Genomic DNA, 19,767 nt, shown 5'->3' with positions numbered 1-19,767 from the left:
CTTAGGAAGTAACATAGATGCTTGGAGGGCAAGATGACTGCCTGTAAAATGTATTTGTAATGATACAGATTCTGATAGTGAAAGAGTATCATGAAGTCTTACAGTCTGGGATGTAATGTGTGAGCTCATAGGATTTAATTCTCTTTAACTGGTTTTTAGGAGGGTTTGGATGATCCCCTTAGCACAGGAGACAGTGCATTTAGCTGGAGTTATTTGGCCATCTTTCTGTCCTCAAAATCATAGAATCCCTTGGCAAAATGACTTGGTTTTAACATGCAAATAACTATCTAGATCCAGTACTGAAGTTGGCAGTATAGAAAGATTGCTTATGCTGCTAACAGATATTGTACACCTAAACTGATAGAGCACTATGTGGTTTTAATGGTTTTGTAAAAAAATATTTTAGGCGCTTTTTTTTAATTATAGATTGATATTCAGAAAGGACCAACAATATATTAACTTTTTAAAAAATATCATATCTGTCCAAGTTGCCATAACAAAACAAGAGAATTTTTTCAATAATCAACTTCCTATGAGAATTAATATTTTCTCACTCCAGCCTAAGCTTCAACCTACAAATTATTTCCCTTTTTCTATAATTATCTACTAGGTTCATCTATCTGTAGTTTATCTGATGATGTACAAATTCTTCATCTCTGTTATGAACAAGAGACTGTTTTTATAATTTAAAAAGGAATTTTTACAAGGAAAAACTATTGAAGAAGTGGGACTACTTGTTCCTGTTTTTTGTATGTTGGAGAAGTGCCTATATTTCATGCTGTATATAAGGATTTCTTGAAGAGTTCTTAGATCTAGCTACATATACACATTCATAGTAACTCTTCTGAGCTTCTGTAGGAATACTTCTAATCATTCTTTGTGAAAACTCCTGAATTGGAGCAAACCATGAAAAATTGTAAGAAGATAACAACCATATTTGTTATCTATGTTACGAAAAAAATAACGTAGTTTTCTCTGGTTTTATTTCTTCCAGAGGATTTTGTCCTAGACCAAGGACATAGACTATAAACAAGATGTAATTTTTTTGGATGAATGTATATATACACAAATATTGATATAAATATAAATAATATGAATAAAATATATTTGTGTGAAAATGAAATATTTTAAAATACTGATTTTGTATTTCATAGCAGAAATACTTTTGTCATCCTAGAGTTTGAAAACATAATTTTGATTTATGTTTCAGTTAGTGTCTTATTTTTGAGGTGGACCTGGTTTTATTTTTTAAAATTATATGCACTGTATGAATTTTAACTTCCAAGTAAATATTTTAAGGCAATGTTATGCACTCTGTAGGTGAAACAATATCCTTTGTTTAGGTTAATTACATTCTGGAGCTGCATATTGGATTCAAAATATGTAGAATCAATGTTAGGATTGTGAAAACTGCAGAACTTCAAGAGATCTGAGTGGTTGATAACTTTGAAAAAACCAAAACAAAGCACAGTTGACCTTCCAAATATTACCTGTGTCTTCTGATGCAAAACATACCATGTTCCTTTGAAAATAAGCCTGAAAGAACTCAATATAAAATTGAGAAATTTACTGTGAGGCTGGCTAACCTGTTAAGTGAATTTTGGACAAGTTTTATTATGTGCACATCATTTTTGCCAAAGTAGTTCTAACTCACAGTGACATTTCTCAAAGTTTTCAGGTTTTTCTTTCAAGTGCACTTATTCCATGATTGTGCACCTTATATACATAATTTGCATCTTTTCCCATGAACATTTTGATTCTCAAACTTCATACAGTTTATGTAGTTCATCAGGATACACGATGTTTCATTCAGGCATCTGCCATGGCACATCTGTGCTCAGTTTGTTAAGGCTTTGTTCCCTTCATTCCTCTACTTCATTAGATCACAAGATTTGAGTCTTTGTCTTATTTTCCCTTGGTTTCCATGGAAGCTGAAGGATGAGTGTTTGTTTTAAAATTCTAGTCAGCCTCAAAAGTCTTGCATGTATGAAAATTATGTTCTATACAAGATTGTGTTCTTAAGCCAGCAAAGTTTCTAATTAGGTAAAATTAATATAGCAGAGACAAATTCATGGTACTTCTCAGTTCTTTTTAAAAAAACAAAAATAAATCCCAGGAACATAAGTTAAATTTTCAAAATACTGTTTTGTACCTGTAGTTGTGTGAAGATTTTATCAGGTAATTATAGTGTTTCTGTGATCATAGTTCAACAGCAAAATGTCTTTGTTAAAGATGGCATTTCAAGGAAGTGAAGGTGACTATTGCTGTACATATGCTCTTATTAAATTCACATACACCTTGGTGTTTTTATATACTGTAAAACGGAAAATGTCTTGTTTGGTATTTTTACAGTGCCATCATTGTAAATATTTTAATATTTTATTTTAGCCGGAAAGTGAAATTTCCACCACAGTAGAAGATTACAGTTCTGAGGTAAGACTGAAGTAATGCTTTTCTTAGCTTTTCTTTCAACCTTTTCTGTTACATGTTTGCTGCAATGCTATGCATAGTTTTTCAAAAGGAGAAGGAAAGAAAGAGCAGATGTGGTATTATAGACAAATCTGTTGCATGTTATTACTGGTATGATCAATGTACCATTAAAGCAAGCATTATGTCAACTCCATAATGGGATGGCTACCATAATAAATAATGCAGTAAATACATAAACTCTTGTAGCAGTGTCATCCTTAAGGTCGTATTAAGTATTGCCATGGGAGTATTGGCTGTGCATAATCTCTGCTAATTTTCTGTGAGAGACTGTTTAACAAGTCGATTACATTTTAATGAGTTTCAAATCAGCCTCAGTGACTGGCTGAGTGTCAGTCTGCTGGTGGGAGATGATGAGTGATTGCCTGTGCATCGCTTGTTGGTTGGCTGGTTTGTTTTCTTTCACTTATTAAGCTGACTGTATCTCAGCCCATGAATTTCAGTTGCTTTTGCCCTTCCAATTCTCTCTTCCACCCTGCTGGTGGGGGAGTGAGTGACTGGAACAGGGCCTTAGCTGCTAGACAGAGTCAGCCCACACATTGGCATCTACAGCTGATTTCTGTCACATGGAAGTATAGTTGTGTGTGTGGAACTTGGGTCCTGTCAGATAAAACAGTTATGTTTCTAAGGAGTAAACTGCCTCATGCATAAATGTTGGTCAAGAGCATGCCAGCAAGAAATAGCCATGGAGCGTCTGAATACAGTAGGAATTGGTTTTAGTTTGAAAATCTAATTTTTCATGTCTCAAACAATCACTTTGTGTAGGGGCAGTCTGCATTTTATTTTGCAGTTCTCTGTGCTAAACAGTTTAGAACAAACACACCCAGAATCTTAAGCTTGGCAACAAGGAAGAGAGGATGAAGTAAAACGAATTAATCTCATTGCTGTTTGCTGTCAAGAGTGTAGCAGACATACTTTTGAAGAGCTGACGTGACTGTAGTGCACCTTTTTAGAATATGCATCACCATGGTATGTGATTACTTTTACATGGAATTTGCAGTATGTGAAGAATGAACCCTTGAAAACAGTTGACAATGTCATTGATATTCATGTATTTTGTCAAGTGAGACATATTACATATATCATGAAGTATGAATGAAATTCTGATCCACTTCTAAGGTGGTAGGAAGCAGTGCTGGAGACTGATTGCAAAAGGTGAAGGAAACATGTCTTTGTACAGGGCAACAAGATACAGAAAACATCTGGTATAATGCCTTGTGGTAATTGTGGACGTGTTCTGATTTTAGTGTTTGGGGCTTCAGTTTCAGTTGAATTTAAAGCTCTCATTTTAACATGAAGTTCCACATCTAAACACTTCATTCTCCAAAGATTTTCACAGATAATCTGCAGAGGATATTAGGGACCAAATTTTCAAATACTGAGGACACAGAAGAGTAGCATTGCTGAATATGAAGAACAGAGATATCTGAATATTCCTTACAAAAATTACAGATTTCCTAAAAAGGTGTGGCAGATGCATTACTAACTAGGCAGTTCTTATTCCTGCAAAAAGACTTTTTATCTTGCTGAGAGTTATTTTCTAAGACATAAATAGGCAACACAAAACTTATGAATAGTAGCATGATACTGGCTCTCATAAAGAGCAAGCTCAAGCTGTCAGATTTGCCATCTTTTGTAATAAACTCTTTTTAATTCCAGTTCATTACAATTAGTTGGTATCTGAAATGGGGAGACATCACATTTAGGAATGCAAATATTTTAGGAGCTGATTTTTCAATATGTTTAATATCAGCTGTAATGTTACTTTTATAATTAAAAGCTCTGCTTCCATTCATGGACACACTGTAAATAAAATTATCTGAAGTCTTTTCAGTTGAAGATGAGAATAAATTAAATTTTGTCTATAGCAGAATAATTATGCAGATATATAAAATATTTGGCTTATGTTTTTTTCCAAATACATTATTTCCTTTTCAGAACACTATGAAAACCCATATTTGAAGAGACATAGGCCTGTTGATCCATCTTTTTCCTCACAGATTAGAACATCTATATTATTTTTAGTGGTTTTGCCAGAAATTAAGTTGAATTGAAGTTGTCATGCTTCAAATTCAGATAGGTTGTAAATAGTTTGTTTTGTTGTTGATGATAAATTAAATCAGATGGTGTTAATTCTTCAGCCCCTTATCTTGAGGAATTGATAAAACTAAGTGATAAGGTATTTCCCTCTTTAGCAGACATACCAGGCACAAAATTGTAAGGCAATACAGTTATCTAAGCAAAACTGAAGGTGTGTTTATATAAGAAGTCTTGTATTGAAGGAAGTTTATAAATACAGTCTTTTGTTCAGTTTTGCTCAGCCACCTTTCTAATACCTACACTATCAAGGTAGTAGCTGACTGAAGACTGGTAAATCCTTCATATGTCCAGCTTGTCTTCTGGGAGAAGTTCCTCCATGTGAGCAGCAATGACACCTACCTGGATAGTCTTAAATTATAATGGAGGTTAGCTATTTAAGGTTATGGTTTGAACTCAGAACTAAGGGAAGTTAGGCTTTTCCCAACAGTTGAAATTTTGAGGAATTTTATAACTGTGTAAGGTAGAGTTGTCCCCATACATTTTCCATATGCCTCAGTTTTATGGTATAATTGAAAAGCTGTTCTACCTGATTTTTTTCTCTTCTTGGTTCTCTTTCCAAAATGCAAAGTATAATCCCTGAAAAGATGGTTAATACGAAGTCTAGAAAGTTGTTTGTTTTTATAAATTTTAATGAAATTCTATACCTCAACCTTAGCTACTGCATAAAGAAATTGGTTGCTATTCTGTTATTATATAGAAAAATGTATTGAGCCATGATATTTTAAAAAGTCATCAGTGGTTCTTCTTTAGAAGTTACTAACTTTAGTTACAGGATTGTAACTATTTTTGCCACAATCTGAAAATGACTTTTGTTTATGGAGTAGAAACCCTCTCCCACAAAACCCCCTAAATATGCTGAAATTCATTTTCCCAAGGTAACCTGATTGCTAATTTTAGCTAAGTTTCATATAGTCAGTTGTGACATAACTAGAAAATTCAGGAGAGGCTAAGAACATTGACAAGCAGTGATCAAGGTCTAAATATTAATTTTTAGGAAGGAATCAGGTGTCCAAAATGTACAATACCGGGGTGAAGGGGGAAAGAAAACATGAGGTAAATTTGTTAATATGTTCCAGATACCTCTCTATGTTTCTACTACCTATCAAACAAGTCTTTTAAGCAGAACAGTATGTATTGATTTATGCTGAGCATGAATTTATTATTTATAGAGGGAAATCTCTGTAGTAATGGTATTAATGTTGTAAGTAGTTACACATTATATATTATTACTGCTATTTTTGAGATACAATTTCAAGTCTTCCAAGGTCTAAGGAACATTAGATGGGGTACAGCGATTTCATAAATGTAATCGTGACCTCTAGTGGCATTTGTCATGAATCACTGCTTAATCCTGTGGTGGAGGTTGGTTTTCCTTGTGTCTCTCAGAAAGAAGATTCCTTTCATTTGCCTTAAGCATATGTATTAACTGATGCAGTAGAAATGAAACCTGTAGCCATTAGACTACAGGTTATATTTTACTTTATAATACTAAATAACATTTCTGTGAATTATTTTGAAAATGCAAGGAAGGAAGAACAATCAGATATAATGTCCTTTGAAACTTCTATAACCTTCACTTGTTTCATATTGTTTGTTCACCAAAACTGTGACTGCTGAGTAATGTATTGTAAAATTTAATATATTCTTATTTTGTGATTATTTGCTCATGCAATTTTATCCAGAGCTTTTGTTACTTCTTGGTTCCATTATGTTAAAATGGTATGTGGTTTAATTCTTTCAATGTTTAATTTTTTCCTGGGATATGCAACTAAGCACATCATAGGCAATTAAGGCATAAGAGTGTTTCAGTTTTAAAGGTGAACTGCAAAGCTTTTAAAGAAGAAATTATAAGAATCTACCTGAAGAGCATTTATAGACTTGCAGAAGATCTTTAAATGGGTAAATCACTGGGACCATAAGTCAAAACACAGGAGTCCTGCAGACATTGTTTAGCCATCTACTGACACTCAAGTTGTCATCTGAACTACTGAATTAATATATATCACATGAGTGGAAAATTAATTTTTAATTAAGATATTTTGAAGCTAGTAACTCATTACCAACTGTTTGTCTGGTCTTACACAGCAGAATTTGTCATGCTAGGGGTTGCCAGGCTGCTCTCAAGGTTTCCCTCAGCACAGCGCCCTGCTGTGGCTGTCTGGCTGGGGTATTTTTCACAGATTGCAGTGCAATTTGTTGCCTTGTCATGTTTCCACTTAGGCTTTGCCAGGAAACATTTGAAAGGAGAAGGTATCAGATGAGAAGAGCATGGACTACCATGTTACTATGTGCATCGCTTGTGTGATGTCCAAGAGTTACACTCCCATGAAATGGAGCAGGATTTCGGACATTCCACACAGTTGATTTGAATGTGTGTAGCAAAATCTCTTCTCAAGTTAAAGGTCTTTTGTAGAATTTTCAGCTGCTGAGCAGTCTGGAACAGCTAATGAGATAAGACTTTTGTGCCTTTCCTGTTAGTTCTTGTTATAAAGTGTCTTTGGTAGTCGCACATAACCATAATTCATGGGAAGAGAAGTGTATCTACTGTGGTAGATTACAGTGATTGCACACTGCATCTTTATCAATTTTGCCTAAGTAAAATGGGAGTTGCAAAGGGGAAAGGAAGGATTTCATAGTAGTTTCTATTAAACTACTAGTGTTGTTAATCTGGGACATGTGCCAAAATCTGAATAAAGATGTTGGTGCCAGGCGCTGCGAAGACATTTGTGTGTCTGAAAGTAGAGCAAACATCTGGCAATATACAAATGATACACAGTGCCTCTATGAGTTGCCTGGACTGCTGTTTGCTGCAATTTTCTTTATTCCTTCTAAACTAAATTAGTAATTTCTGTGGTGTCTTTTTTTTACTGGGAAAATCAGAAATTGAAAGGGCGCTGTATCAGCTCTGCAAATTCTCTAATGCAGATTTGTCCATTTGCCTAATACAAATTCAATGACTGTATTGATCCCATTTATAACAGTGCACTTATTGATTTGCTCAGGCATGGTAGTTATTTGTAAGTAAGCCCTGATCCAGGCTATGCAGACATCTGAGCAGTACAGCTTCTTTTTTGATTTAAACATAGTATTTGGATCTGAAATACTATGCCGCCTTTCCATTTCTAGTACCATTATTTTTGTTTCCGACTCTGATGTAATAATGAGCTCTGAGGAGAAATGCAGCTTTTCTTGCTTTCTCATTTTTGAACACTGGTCTGCTGCTTTAAAAGCCTGCCTGTCTGTTTGACCACTACTCATGTGTACCCAGTATGTTCTTTTCATTTGGATTTTTTTTTTACCTATAACTGCTGCTTTGGCTTGTTCTTGCCTTTTGGAGATTTCCTGGTTTTGGTTTGTACAGTCAGTAGAACCAAAATTCTCATAGAAGCTGAAAGACCTTGCAGTGTTAGGTGAGTGAAAGAGGATTTATTTTCAAATGTCTTATGTCAAATGTATAATTTCTTTTTTTTTCAATTTCATGAAATTCCATCAAATTGAGAATGAAAATCTATGATACTGCCTTTCATCCCCTATCAAGAGATAGGTGATTTTCAGGTAGACTAAATCTTGTGGTGTATAAAAATCTTTCAGAAAGCATAACTATGTTTAATAATATGTAAAAATATTAAACATGTAATTTAAAATGCAATAGTGCTGTATTTTAATGATTTAAAAGATAAAGCTTTGCACTGACCTTTAAATCTGAATTCTTTTGTTTTCTCTAGATGTTGATTGGTAATAAGGTTTTTGTTTTTAGACAGTAGTATTTGTTTTTGAAATTTTGTGTGTTTTACATGTTATCTATGCTTACTTTGATGCAATTTGCTATATAGAAAGCTATTTTGTATTTCAAATGAAATAAATTTTTGTAGCATAACAATTCCCATGGGTCTGCAGAAATTGCCACATAAGATTCAAGTAAGTGGGAAATAAAAATCAAGCATTATTTCAAATAATGTATTTAGAAATTGTCTTTATACAGGTAAATGGTTGCAGTTTTGTGACAAGAACAGCTATACCTGCAGACTTAATCAGGGTACAGTATTGCAAATTGAATCGGAATACTAATGGAGAATACTAAACACCTCAACAAAAACTGTGTTGCTGACTAATACTTTGCATGCTGTGCTCTACATCTGCATTGTTTGCTATATTAATGTAGTGTATCCTTAAACTTGAAATGCAAACGAGTTTAGTCCATCTATTAAGGCTAAAGTTATAGAGCACAACTCACAGAAACGTTTTGTGTCAGTGCTTTTGAGGTGTGAATTATACTAACAAAGGAGGTTACCATGGCAATAAGATAATTGATGCACTATTGGATGTTAATATTCTAAGGTGGTATTTGGTACAGGATTTGATTCTTGACTTTATTTACTGTGATAAAACATAAAAATTGGCATGTAAAGGAACTTGGATTGATTTAGGAAGAAGATTTTGGAGTTGGAGACATTCATTCAGAGCATGGAATGCAGCACTCACACACACAGCTAGAGGTGATGGAGAATCAATTGGCTGGGAAGCAACAAGAGATTGAAGAACTAAGCAGAGAGATAGAAGAAATGAGGGCAGCCTATGGTACAGAAGGATTGCAACAGGTATAATTACCTTATGTTGCTTTCTACTTGCTATTTGGTTACATGCAAAAATGCAGAGCCTCGCTGGAAAGTGTTCACACTAATGGTAGTTGTTCAGAATGCACTCAGTGTGTGATATAGAATTAAATACATGTAATTTCTTTCAGTAATATGCCATGTGTTCTGTTACTTTGAATGGCATTTGCATTGTGTGTCCTTTTTCTCTGTATTTTGTGACTAAAATTCGAATTGTCTTTACGGTGAGATTCTTCAAATTAAGAATGGAAAGACAGTTTTCTTCAAGAAAAGCCCTAATTCTTCTCTACTTATGCAAAGACTTTAATGTCTTCCTGCTCCTCCAAGACCAAAAAACCTCAGGTTTTACTGCCTAAGGAATAATATAACTGAACCAAAATGTATTTGTCTGTCAGACTTCACAGTGTGAAATACAAAAACACCAGTGTCAGAATGTTTTAATTTAAAACACCTAATAAAAACACCTAATAATTTGGGTTTACAGGAAAGCATTTCTTACTTTAAAAATACCATTGGAATATAGACTTACATTCTAAACTAAAGAATATTCTTCCAGTTTAAGCCAGTGGTGCAGTGCACTCAGGTCAATGCTTTGCTGTGCTTTGTCTTACTTGTCTCTCTCCTAATTTGGATTCAGGTCATGTCACTGTATTTTGATGGGTTTTTTTGCAAAGTACTATACATTTTTTTAAAATCTTCTATTATTATTATTATTATTATTTTTTCTGTGATAATAGATGTCATTTTATCTACCATAGCACCAGCTAAGTGGGTGCCCCAGAAGAGGTGGTTTATTATTTCTTTGTCTGGTGTTGAATTTTAATTACTGTGTCTTGTATCTGTTGTGCTAAACATAATAGTCATAATCATAGCATAATAAAGAAAATAAGTATTTCTAATGATTGTAACTACTGTTAATTTTTCCTGAAAGAGTAGAAAGTGAAAATGTTTTTTAAAAATGCATTTTTTAAATGGCTATAATTACAATTTTTAAAATTAAATAAAAATTTATTTAAACAAAATTGAGCATTTTCGGGTTTGGGGCTGTGGTACAATAATATTTTAATTGTTGAAGTTTATTTTTGTTTATAGTGGTACAGTGCATAGTATCTCAGTTGAGAAATGCATATGGTTTATTTTTCAGAAGAAACAAAAGAATTGTAAAAGGGGAGTGGAGAAGATAATTGTGTGCTTTAGTTCTGCCTTTGTCAAGAATGGAGATTGAATTTAAAAAGTTGGAAATTATATAACATTATGTGCTTTGGAACTAACATATTTACATATTCGATTTCATTGAACAGATGCTATAGCACTCTTAAGTTCCTGATCTGTTACTAAGTTTCTCTACTATAGCAAACATTTAGTATTTTCATTAGGCCTGTGCTTTTTTGTTTTTTGGAGTTGACTCCAGTGTTCTATAAAGAACTTTATCTGGAAGCATTACCATGTTAACAACCAAAATTCAGCATATAACTTGGTGAAGGTTTTTTGGGGGAATATTGTAAACAAAGCAGTTACAAAAGATTACTAATGGTTTAAGAAATTGCAGTGTGTAGAGAGGAGGCTTCCACTAGCCTTAAGTGAGTTCAAATTGAGAAAGAAACTTTATACTGATACATTATTATATAAATGCGCATAAAAATATTGCAAATCCATATTGTAGAATTTCTGACTGCTTGAATGTAATCCTACAAAAAATTAAAACAGTTGGGAAAGAATTTTTTGTACTCTTATAATTTCTTCATCATTACAAATTACAAAAGATTAATCTGTTAAATATGCTGTATCCATTTTGCAGCTTGAACTGATTTTCTTGTGTAGTTATGAATGATTTCCATGGGTTCACAGTGTAAGATACTGCATGGTATCTATTACCTGCTTTAGTACAATGAATGCTGTTTGTTGCACTTCAAGTGAGAGATGATATAACTTGCATTTATTGTGGGAAAAGTGTGTGAACATCAGTAGTTGTACAAGCACTATTAGTAGATATTCTGGCTTTCTTTATGATGGTTTGTTTATGTGGCCACACTTTTTATTTTAAAAGCAAGTTATATATTTAACTAATTAACCTTCTTAAAAGTTCAGATTTTTTTATTTGTTAACTATATTTTATGGAGAGATCATGTATTGTTCAATGAGGGTGAAAAAATCCTCCTTCTGAAATTTTTACAAATAAAGTGTGTTAAAATATAAAAACTATACTAGTGAGACACCTTTTAAACAGAGGGGTTAGGGATGACTTACTCCTATCTAACTAAAATTAGCTAGTATTTTTGACTGTAGTTTTCATGTGCATTAATAATTTAAATTTTATCTTTTACAGCTGCAAGAATTTGAAGCTGCTATCAAAAAAAGAGATGACATTATCACTCAGCTCACTACTAACCTGCAGCAGGCACGAAAAGAGAAGGATGAAACCATGAGGGAGTTCTTGGAGCTTACTGAGCAAAGTCAAAAACTGCAAATTCAGTTTCAGCATGTAAGTTATACAGCTGCCAACATTTATTTGGGTTTGACAATAGTTGTCACTTTGGATGTTCCATAAATAGCTACTTCCTGCAGAAATTTTTTTGTGCATTTTTCAAGGATCAGCCTCTTAGCATAGATCAGCAGTCATTTTCCTGGTCCTACAGTTGTTGTCACAGTATAGAACAATTAACTGTAAAAGTATAAATATTAGTCTGTTTTCTTTATTATTACATGGTAATAGCTTCTGATAAATACTTAATTGTGGCAGTTATCCTGGGGAAAAATACTTGGGTAATTAGTTCTCAGAGCTTTGGGCAGAAATGTTCCCTTTGAAATCAAAATATCCAGCCATCAGCTTCCATGGGCCACAGATTCACACTCCAGTTCTTATATTTCTGAATAAAAGCTTCCTTTATGGTGTTATTAAAAGGTAGTTTAAATAACAAAGTGAAGCTTCAGAAAGACATTTGTTCTAACAAGCATGGTGATTGAGGTGCCACAGGCACACAGACTACACCTTACAGTGTTGCAGTTGAATCTTGTAGTATTTCATGCTGTTTAAGCACATTATATAGCTAATTTTGAGCTTCAAGTGGATTATATTCTGAAGCCTGAGATTTTATTATTAAAAATCGGATTATGGGCTCCATAGCTGCAAGTAGTTAGTTTTACTACACACTGATGTATCTGAGACACTGCTGTCCTATGTTACCTCATCATGAATATTTAATTAATATGAAATGATTATTGGCTGGCCATCCCAAATGAATAAGGATGTTTGACTTCCTCTACAAGAACGTAGAAATCTTTGACTTGTGATGTTGAAGAAGAAAGTAAAGATCACTATTTCTGTATGTAGCACAAGCATTTTCTGATGAAAAACCTGATGTATTTTAGGTTTTATTTCTTTACAATTCAAGTTGCAGGCAAGTGAAGCCCTAAGGAACAGCAGCCATAGTTGCACAGCTGCTGATTTACTGCAAGCGAAGCAACAGATACTTTCACATCAGCAGCAGCTAGAAGAACAAGAAAGCCTGCTTAAGAATTACCAAAAGAAGAATGAAGAATTTGAAGAGCAGATTACACATCTTCAAGAGAAAATAGTGACATATGAAATGGTATGTTCCTTACTCTAAAGATCTCTTTTCCTAAACACTTTTTAGGATTTTGTAATTCCTTTGAAAAAAAAAAGCCAGAGCACAGGTAATGAGTTTGCTGCATAGAATGCATACAACGATTTTAAGTTTTTGACGCTGTTTCTGTTAACTAACACATAATATGTATATAATCTAAAACGGAAAATATTATGTCAGTATTATATATTATTTTTATTAGAGTTGTAGAAATATTTAGAGCAAGTTTTGAAACTATGTTTCATGTGTTAAAACACCTTCAATGAATTATATTATTTTAGGAAAAAGAATTACATTATCTGCTTGAACATTCTTCTCTGCATTAAGCAAAGAATGATTTTTTTCCTTTGTGTACTTTTTTATTCTCCTTCATGAAAAACATTTTAAAACCACCTAAAAAATCAAATATTGCTAAAAGTTATAGTCACAGTGGGGTTGGAAAGAGTAAGGGAGAGACATGATGACATGGGTAGGGTGGGGGTTCTCAGTATTCCAAGGATACAGGAAACTTCCAAATGAGGTCAAGAAATAATTTATATTTATGTTTTATAACTAACATAGCCTCTCTAGCCTTCTAAGAAAGCCTAAATAGCTAAGTCTGTAAATGTTCTTACATATTCAGATAATTAGCTAAAAATAAGAGCATGGGTTTCCTCTTCTTTTTTAAGGAAAAACAGAGAAAAGAGGGGGAAGATTTGAGTAAATTAAAAGAAAAAGAAGCATTAGTTGAAGAGCTGGAAGCAAAACTTCGAGAAGAGGAAAAAAATTCGTTTCAGCTAAAGGAAAAATTATCAGATGTCAGCAAATTACTTGAAGAATTGGAAGAAGAAGTTTCCCTAAGGAACCAGCAAATAAGTAATATGAAAGTTGAACTTAACACCTACAAACAGAAAGAAAGACAATGTTCTGATGAAATAAAACAGTTAATGGGAACTGTGGAAGAACTGCAGAAACGGTGTTATAAAGACAGCCAGTCTGAAGCTGACATTGTGCAAAGAATGGAATTAGAAACACAAAGGAGACTGGCACAACTTCAGGCTGAACTAGATGAAATGCACGGCCAGCAGATTGTACAAATGAAGCAAGAATTAATTAAGCAGCATGCAGCAGAAATAGAGCGGCGTCTTTTGCAACAAAAAGTAGAATTGGAGCAAACTTCGAGTCTGTGTTTTAATGAGAATGTTAATAAAGATCAAATGCATTTAATGAATATTAAAATTAATGAATTGAATGCAAAATTGCAGGATGCTGATAAGGAAAGGGAAAAAATAAAGGAGGAATTGTCACAACAGATGGAAGTTATTGCAACAGAGAAATCTCTTCAACAAACTAGAATTGAAGATCTTCTTCAAGAACTGAATTTTTCAAGAGAGCAGGTTCAAAGAGCCAAGCAAACTATAGTGGATATGGAATGTAGATTAAATGAAGCTGAAAAATACCGGTTTGTGATTGAAGATTTAAAAACTCAGCTGGCTTCTGCCTCTGAATTTAGGAAAGATTTGGAATTAAAACATGAGGCAGAAATCACAAATTACAAAATAAAACTTGAAATGCTGGAAAGGGAGAAGGATGCAGTTTTGGACAGGATGGCAGAATCTCAAGAAGCAGAATTAGAGAGACTGAGGACAAATCTTCTGTTTAGTCATGAAGAGGAACTTTCCAGACTTAAAGAAGACTTAGAAAAAGAGCACATGGTGAACATGGAAAGCCTTAAACACAACTTGAATATACACCATAAGCAGCAATTAGATGAAATGCAAAATGAAATGAGTCAAAAGATAGAAGCCATGCAATATGAAAAGGACAACTTAATCACAAAACAAAATCAGTTGATTTTGGAGATTACAAACCTGAAAGATTTACAGCAGTCTATTGTAAATTCTAAATCTGAAGAAATGACACTTCAAATCCATGAACTGGAGAAGGAGATTGAAGTGCTTAGGCAAGAGGAAAAAGAGAAGGGTACCCTTGAACAAGAAATACAAGAGCTGCAACTTAAAACTGAGTTGATGCAAGAACAAATGAGGGAGAGAGAAGATACCCTTCAAAAAAAATGTTCAGAATTAGAAACACAAAATAATGTCCTTAAGGGGGAAAATGAAACTCTGGAAGAGAAATTAAAAAATATGTTGGTATGCTCTGAAGAAAACTTACTTTGTAACAGTAGTGTTAGCTCTAAGACAGAAATTTTGGACTTGCAAAAAAGAATAGAAAAGCTTATTACTGAAAATGAACAACTTAAAAACCAAAACAGTATCCTCCAAGAGGATACTGAAAGGCAGAAGAGTGCCTTTTCATTGACTGAGAAAAAACTTGAAGCTAGCTATAAGGAATTACAGAAAGAGTATGCGAGTCTTCTGAAGGCAAAAACTGAGTTAGAAGAGAACAAGAAAAAACAGGAAGCTGAATATAAAAGCAAACTTAAAGCTTTGAATGAAAAGGTGTGCCACTTACAAAGCAATAGACCAGTTTTATTTAAGACTAAACACTCTGGTTTTGAAGGGAGTAAAGAAATAAAGGTGTCCAGGGAAGACATTTTTGAGGCTGGAGAAGTTGTTGAGAAAGATGCAACAGAACTTATGGAAAAACTCCAGGTTACTCAGCGTGAGAAAGTGGAATTATCCCTGAGACTTGCTGATCTCTCTGAACAGTTAAAGTCAAGGGATAGTGAAATCTGTCATTTAAATGAAAAAGTCAAATCCTTAAAAGATGAGAAAGAGCAAATTCTAGTAAAATGTAAAGAACTAGAAGTCACAGTTAGTCATGTTCAGAGAAGAAATAGTAGTAGTAATGACTCTAAGAAAAAATGCTCCAAAGGAAAATCTCTAAAGACTGCTACTCTGGCATCTGAAAGTAGGAATAAACCCCCTGGTTCAAGGAATAAAGCTGATGAAGGAATAAATTCAAGAGGTAATCTAAGTTCTGGTAAAGACTGCAGCCATGAGGTAACAAAAAGGAAGGAGCTCCAGCAAATGCTGAAACCAGAGCAGCAGTCTGTTGTGGAACATTTGCATGGGATGCCAGACAGGCTGACAGAGGAAACATCATTACCAGCCATTACACAGAGTGAAAATAACCTTCAGCAGCAAGTGGATGCCTTAAAATCAGAACAGGTATGTGACATTAAACAGTATAAAAATACTTTAACTAAGAAAATTGGTAGGAGCTTACACTTGAAAATTTGCATCATATTTTTTCCAATTGGATGCTTTGAAGTATAGGTGTGTGTGTGTCAGTGGGGGAAAGGGTTGTGGTCAGTGGTTGGAAGGGGTTACATGAATGACCAGAATTACAAGGACAGGCAACGTGTATGAGGATGGGTTTTGAATGAAAAAAAACCAAAACTCTTCTCTTGTGTTTAATTAAGTCAACAGCAACCACAAAAACATAAGAAGACTACCAGAGCTCTTCATATTTTTATGCAGCTTTTCACTTTCTTAAGGGAAAAACTTATTTTGGACAAAAATTTTTATTCTGTGATTAGTTTTTCAGTTCTCTTAAGTACTCATTCAAACAGTATAAAGAATAATGAAACTTCATCAGTCATCATTGACCAAACTTTTGACATATCAAACTTGTGAAATACCAAAATTACATTATCAAAAATTTTGTTTTAAGAAATACATCTGGGTGTGGTAACCAGAATTCGTATCATGTGATTCTAACTATTGTCTTAAGTTTTGTTGGCACAATTTTGCTTGTATTTCTTGGAATTGTAAATTAATTGTAGGTAACATGCAAAGGATTCTTATTTGTCAATATAAACAGCTAAATACTGAGTTACCAGTATTTAATTAGGTGGTGGAATCATAGATCTATATATAAATTTAAATTTATATATAGAATTTCAATTGTATGCTGCAAGGTGTATGCAATTAAGTGTTCTGTGGAAATAGATGTTAAGCAGACTTCTACTATTTTTTTAAGCTTTTTTTTTTGTTTTATGAAAGTCAACCTAACAGTGAACTAATACCACCAACTGCCTAATATTGCATTGTAGTTCATTCATTTCCTAAGAAATAAGATCACAAGCAAAGCCACGTTGGAAACAGTTGTCTTATAAAAAAGAGCTTTAGCTTTGTGATGGTTTGGTTTAGGCTTTTTTGTTTGATTGATTGATTGGTTGGTTGGTTGATTTGTTTTTTATAAGGCTGTGATAAGGGTCTTACAATTTCCTGCCATACAACTAAAAATTGTTATGGTCCAGAGGTGTCTAAAAACCTTTTCAAACTTCAGCTCTAAGTAGGTCCCTGTTGGCATATCCCAAACATCCTTTTTCTTTAGCAATAACATCTCCAAAGTGCAGACTGGAACTACAAGCCTTGAAAATCAATGTTTTTAATGCCTGCTAATAATGCAATCTTTTCTATGTGTTTAGAGTGCACTTTCTTAACTACTCTGTTAATAATGATATTGCTCTTACTTCACTGGGTTAAAATTCATTGGATTTTTATTACTGCAAAACAGGAATTGAAGCATATTGAGTTTTGTTTATTTTAATTTGATTTTTATTCTAAGTTGAAGAAGTGTCTTACTATTTTGTTAAAACTCAATTTTCCAAACTGTATGTTTAAATTTACCTTATGTATACTATACGTGCAGCATTCCATTCAACACATTATTAATGTCAGAAATTTCCAAAGATGGGTCTTTGTATTTTTCTTGTTTCTCACTCTTTTAACTTGTGTCTTTATATTCAAAGACTGATTTACAACTGCAAATGGAAGCACAGCGGATTTGTCTGTCCCTGGTTTATTCAGCTCATGTAGACCAGGTTTGTGAGTCCTTGAAGGCAGAAAAAGAGAGTGCACTTTGCAGTCTTAAAGAGGAACTTGTTCATAATCATATACAAGAGATGACTGATCTTAAAAGAATGCATCAGCTGGAGCTCCAGACCCTGAAATTTCAACAAGCAGGTAACTTGACCAGAATTATGAGAGTGAAACTCTGTATGAAAAGCTGTCTTAAAAAAACCCAACCAAACAAGCACAAGAGTTTGTGCATCGAGCTGTCCAATAAATTGTTTATTTATCATATTCTGAAGTATTTTTTTCAACAAATTGTTTACCCAGTACATGCAGTCTATTACTGAGGTAACTTATTACTGAAAAAAAAGTATATCAAAAATAAGAAATCAAAAGTATTACAACTCATTGTTTGTTGTTTGTATTAGCTGAATTAATTGAAAAAAACAATATAGTAGATTCACCTATAAGGTAAAATAATAAGCAACTTCATCAGCAGAGTATTTTTGGACTTGTTCTTTTCTCTTTTCTTTGCATTGCTGTATTTACTCCCTGCACACTTTAAGTAAACTTTGGTACTACTTTTTGCCTCAGTGAGCTTTTATGTTATCATGATGGTTTTCTATCTCAGGTTTTCTGTTATACCATATTTTGCCCTTGTTTATTTTTTTTGCACAAGTTCTTCTCCCTCCCCTAGGTATCTGTATGCTTTTATCTTTCTGGGGGTCAGTAATACACAAAGCCATTTCTTATCTCTTGCTCCTCTAGAACATGCAGCTCAACTGTGATAATTGAAACTGTCCATGTGTTGTAACAATAAAGAAGGGAACAAAAAAGTGTCCTTCCTCAAGCTGAAGAGGCAGCCTCACTGAGGCAGGAAATTAGACCTTTGAAAAGTTGTTGTGCATCTAGTTTTTAAAAATAATGTGAATGATTTGTGTTCATAGATGATGAAGAGAAATCTACACAAAGACTCATAGAAAAGCTGAATGAAGCTGTCACTGAGGAATGTTCCAGACTGGCTCAGGTAAGACTTAACAAAAAGCCTTTTTCAAAATGAAAATTTGGAAAACAAAAATGATGGTTAGTGAGTCATATTTTTCTACGTTATTTTTGCAGGTTTTCTTTACAGCTTTTCTCTTTGCATTGATCTCAAAATAGAGACTGCTAAACCTGAGCTTCCAAAATAGTATTGCAAATGGTTTTCTATTTTTTTTCCTAAACTGGTTTATGTCCTTGTCCAGACAAGTCTTTTGTCTCACACATAGTCTTAATCTTCTAGCTAATGTTGATCTCATCTCTGCTAATTGGGAAGCACTTTTTTCCTTTCTCTTTGTTTCTGGATAAATGTTTTTGATTCAAGAGTCCGGTGTCACTCACAAATATCTTAATGCACAGGACATCACCTCTCACATCTGCAATAAGCTAGTAATTTCTTTCTCAGCTGCAGCTTACCTTTCAAAGACTTAAAAGTGTCAAACAATCTAAAAAATTTGCTGTCTGTATTTTTTTTTAGTAAATGAATATCATAGTCAAAAATTGAACCTTATATTTAGTCTTCATTCTAATATCAGCCACCTATAATAATATTTTGGCATATCTTTTCTTCTAGAGTAACAGTAACTGATGGCCTTTACGGGTATTTTTGGACCATCAATTGAGTTACTTGTTAACTTATTTTTAGAGAAATTAAGGTGTTTTTGTCACTCACTGTAAGTTTTCAAGTCTAAAATACTTTGAATGGATGGGGTTTGTGGTTTGGGGTTTGGTGGTTTTTTACCTTCTTTGCTGAACTTTTTTCAATACCTTTTTGGTATTCCCATCTTTTTGGGAAAGTGATTAGCAGAATTTCAACTTGAGATCCACCATAGGAGAGATTGAGCGGAACTCCATGGTAGCTCACAGAAAGTGGCAGCTAAATGAGAGTGCTTGGCATGAGTTATTTCACAGTGTGAAAAATGCTGCCTGTTTGTATGATCCTTTTGTAGAGCTGTTGGAGAAATTATGGTTTTACTTTTCTAAGTTGAATTTGGTTTTTGTTGAGTACAAGATCTTTAAATAAAGAATCCCACTGTGCTTTGAGCAAGCGGTTTCTTTTCAAGTATCACCTTCAGAAATCATATGGATAAATCTTCTGTTTGCCTGCCCCTTGTGAATCTTGCAGTGTTCTGCTGACCACATAGCACCAACAAACAGGGTATTCTGTTCATTACTTGC

The 19,767-nt window shown here is 33.8% G+C and overlaps 1 protein-coding gene across 4 annotated transcripts in view; it reads left to right on the top strand.

Moving 5' to 3' along the window:
• Positions 1 to 19,767, top strand: part of AKAP9 (A-kinase anchoring protein 9) — a 106,760-nt gene that overhangs the window by 31,313 nt on the left and 55,680 nt on the right. For 2 of the 4 annotated variants that reach the window (XM_031066765.1, XM_031066764.1), the window contains exons 3-10: positions 2,389 to 2,433; positions 8,570 to 8,623; positions 9,015 to 9,185; positions 11,527 to 11,682; positions 12,593 to 12,790; positions 13,474 to 15,918; positions 17,508 to 17,721; positions 18,498 to 18,577. In XM_031066765.1, the coding sequence (XP_030922625.1) occupies positions 2,389 to 2,433; positions 8,570 to 8,623; positions 9,015 to 9,185; positions 11,527 to 11,682; positions 12,593 to 12,790; positions 13,474 to 15,918; positions 17,508 to 17,721; positions 18,498 to 18,577 (3,363 nt within the window). The remainder of the gene's footprint in view (positions 1 to 2,388; positions 2,434 to 8,569; positions 8,624 to 9,014; positions 9,186 to 11,526; positions 11,683 to 12,592; positions 12,791 to 13,473; positions 15,919 to 17,507; positions 17,722 to 18,497; positions 18,578 to 19,767) is intronic. The other 2 variants (XM_031066766.1, XM_031066767.1) reach the window with 2 other exon arrangements.

Source organism: Geospiza fortis, unplaced genomic scaffold (genome assembly GCF_000277835.1).
Source record: "Geospiza fortis unplaced genomic scaffold, GeoFor_1.0 scaffold138, whole genome shotgun sequence".
Classification (NCBI taxonomy): Eukaryota; Metazoa; Chordata; class Aves; order Passeriformes; family Thraupidae; genus Geospiza; species Geospiza fortis.
This window is presented reverse-complemented; position numbering and strand designations above follow the sequence as displayed.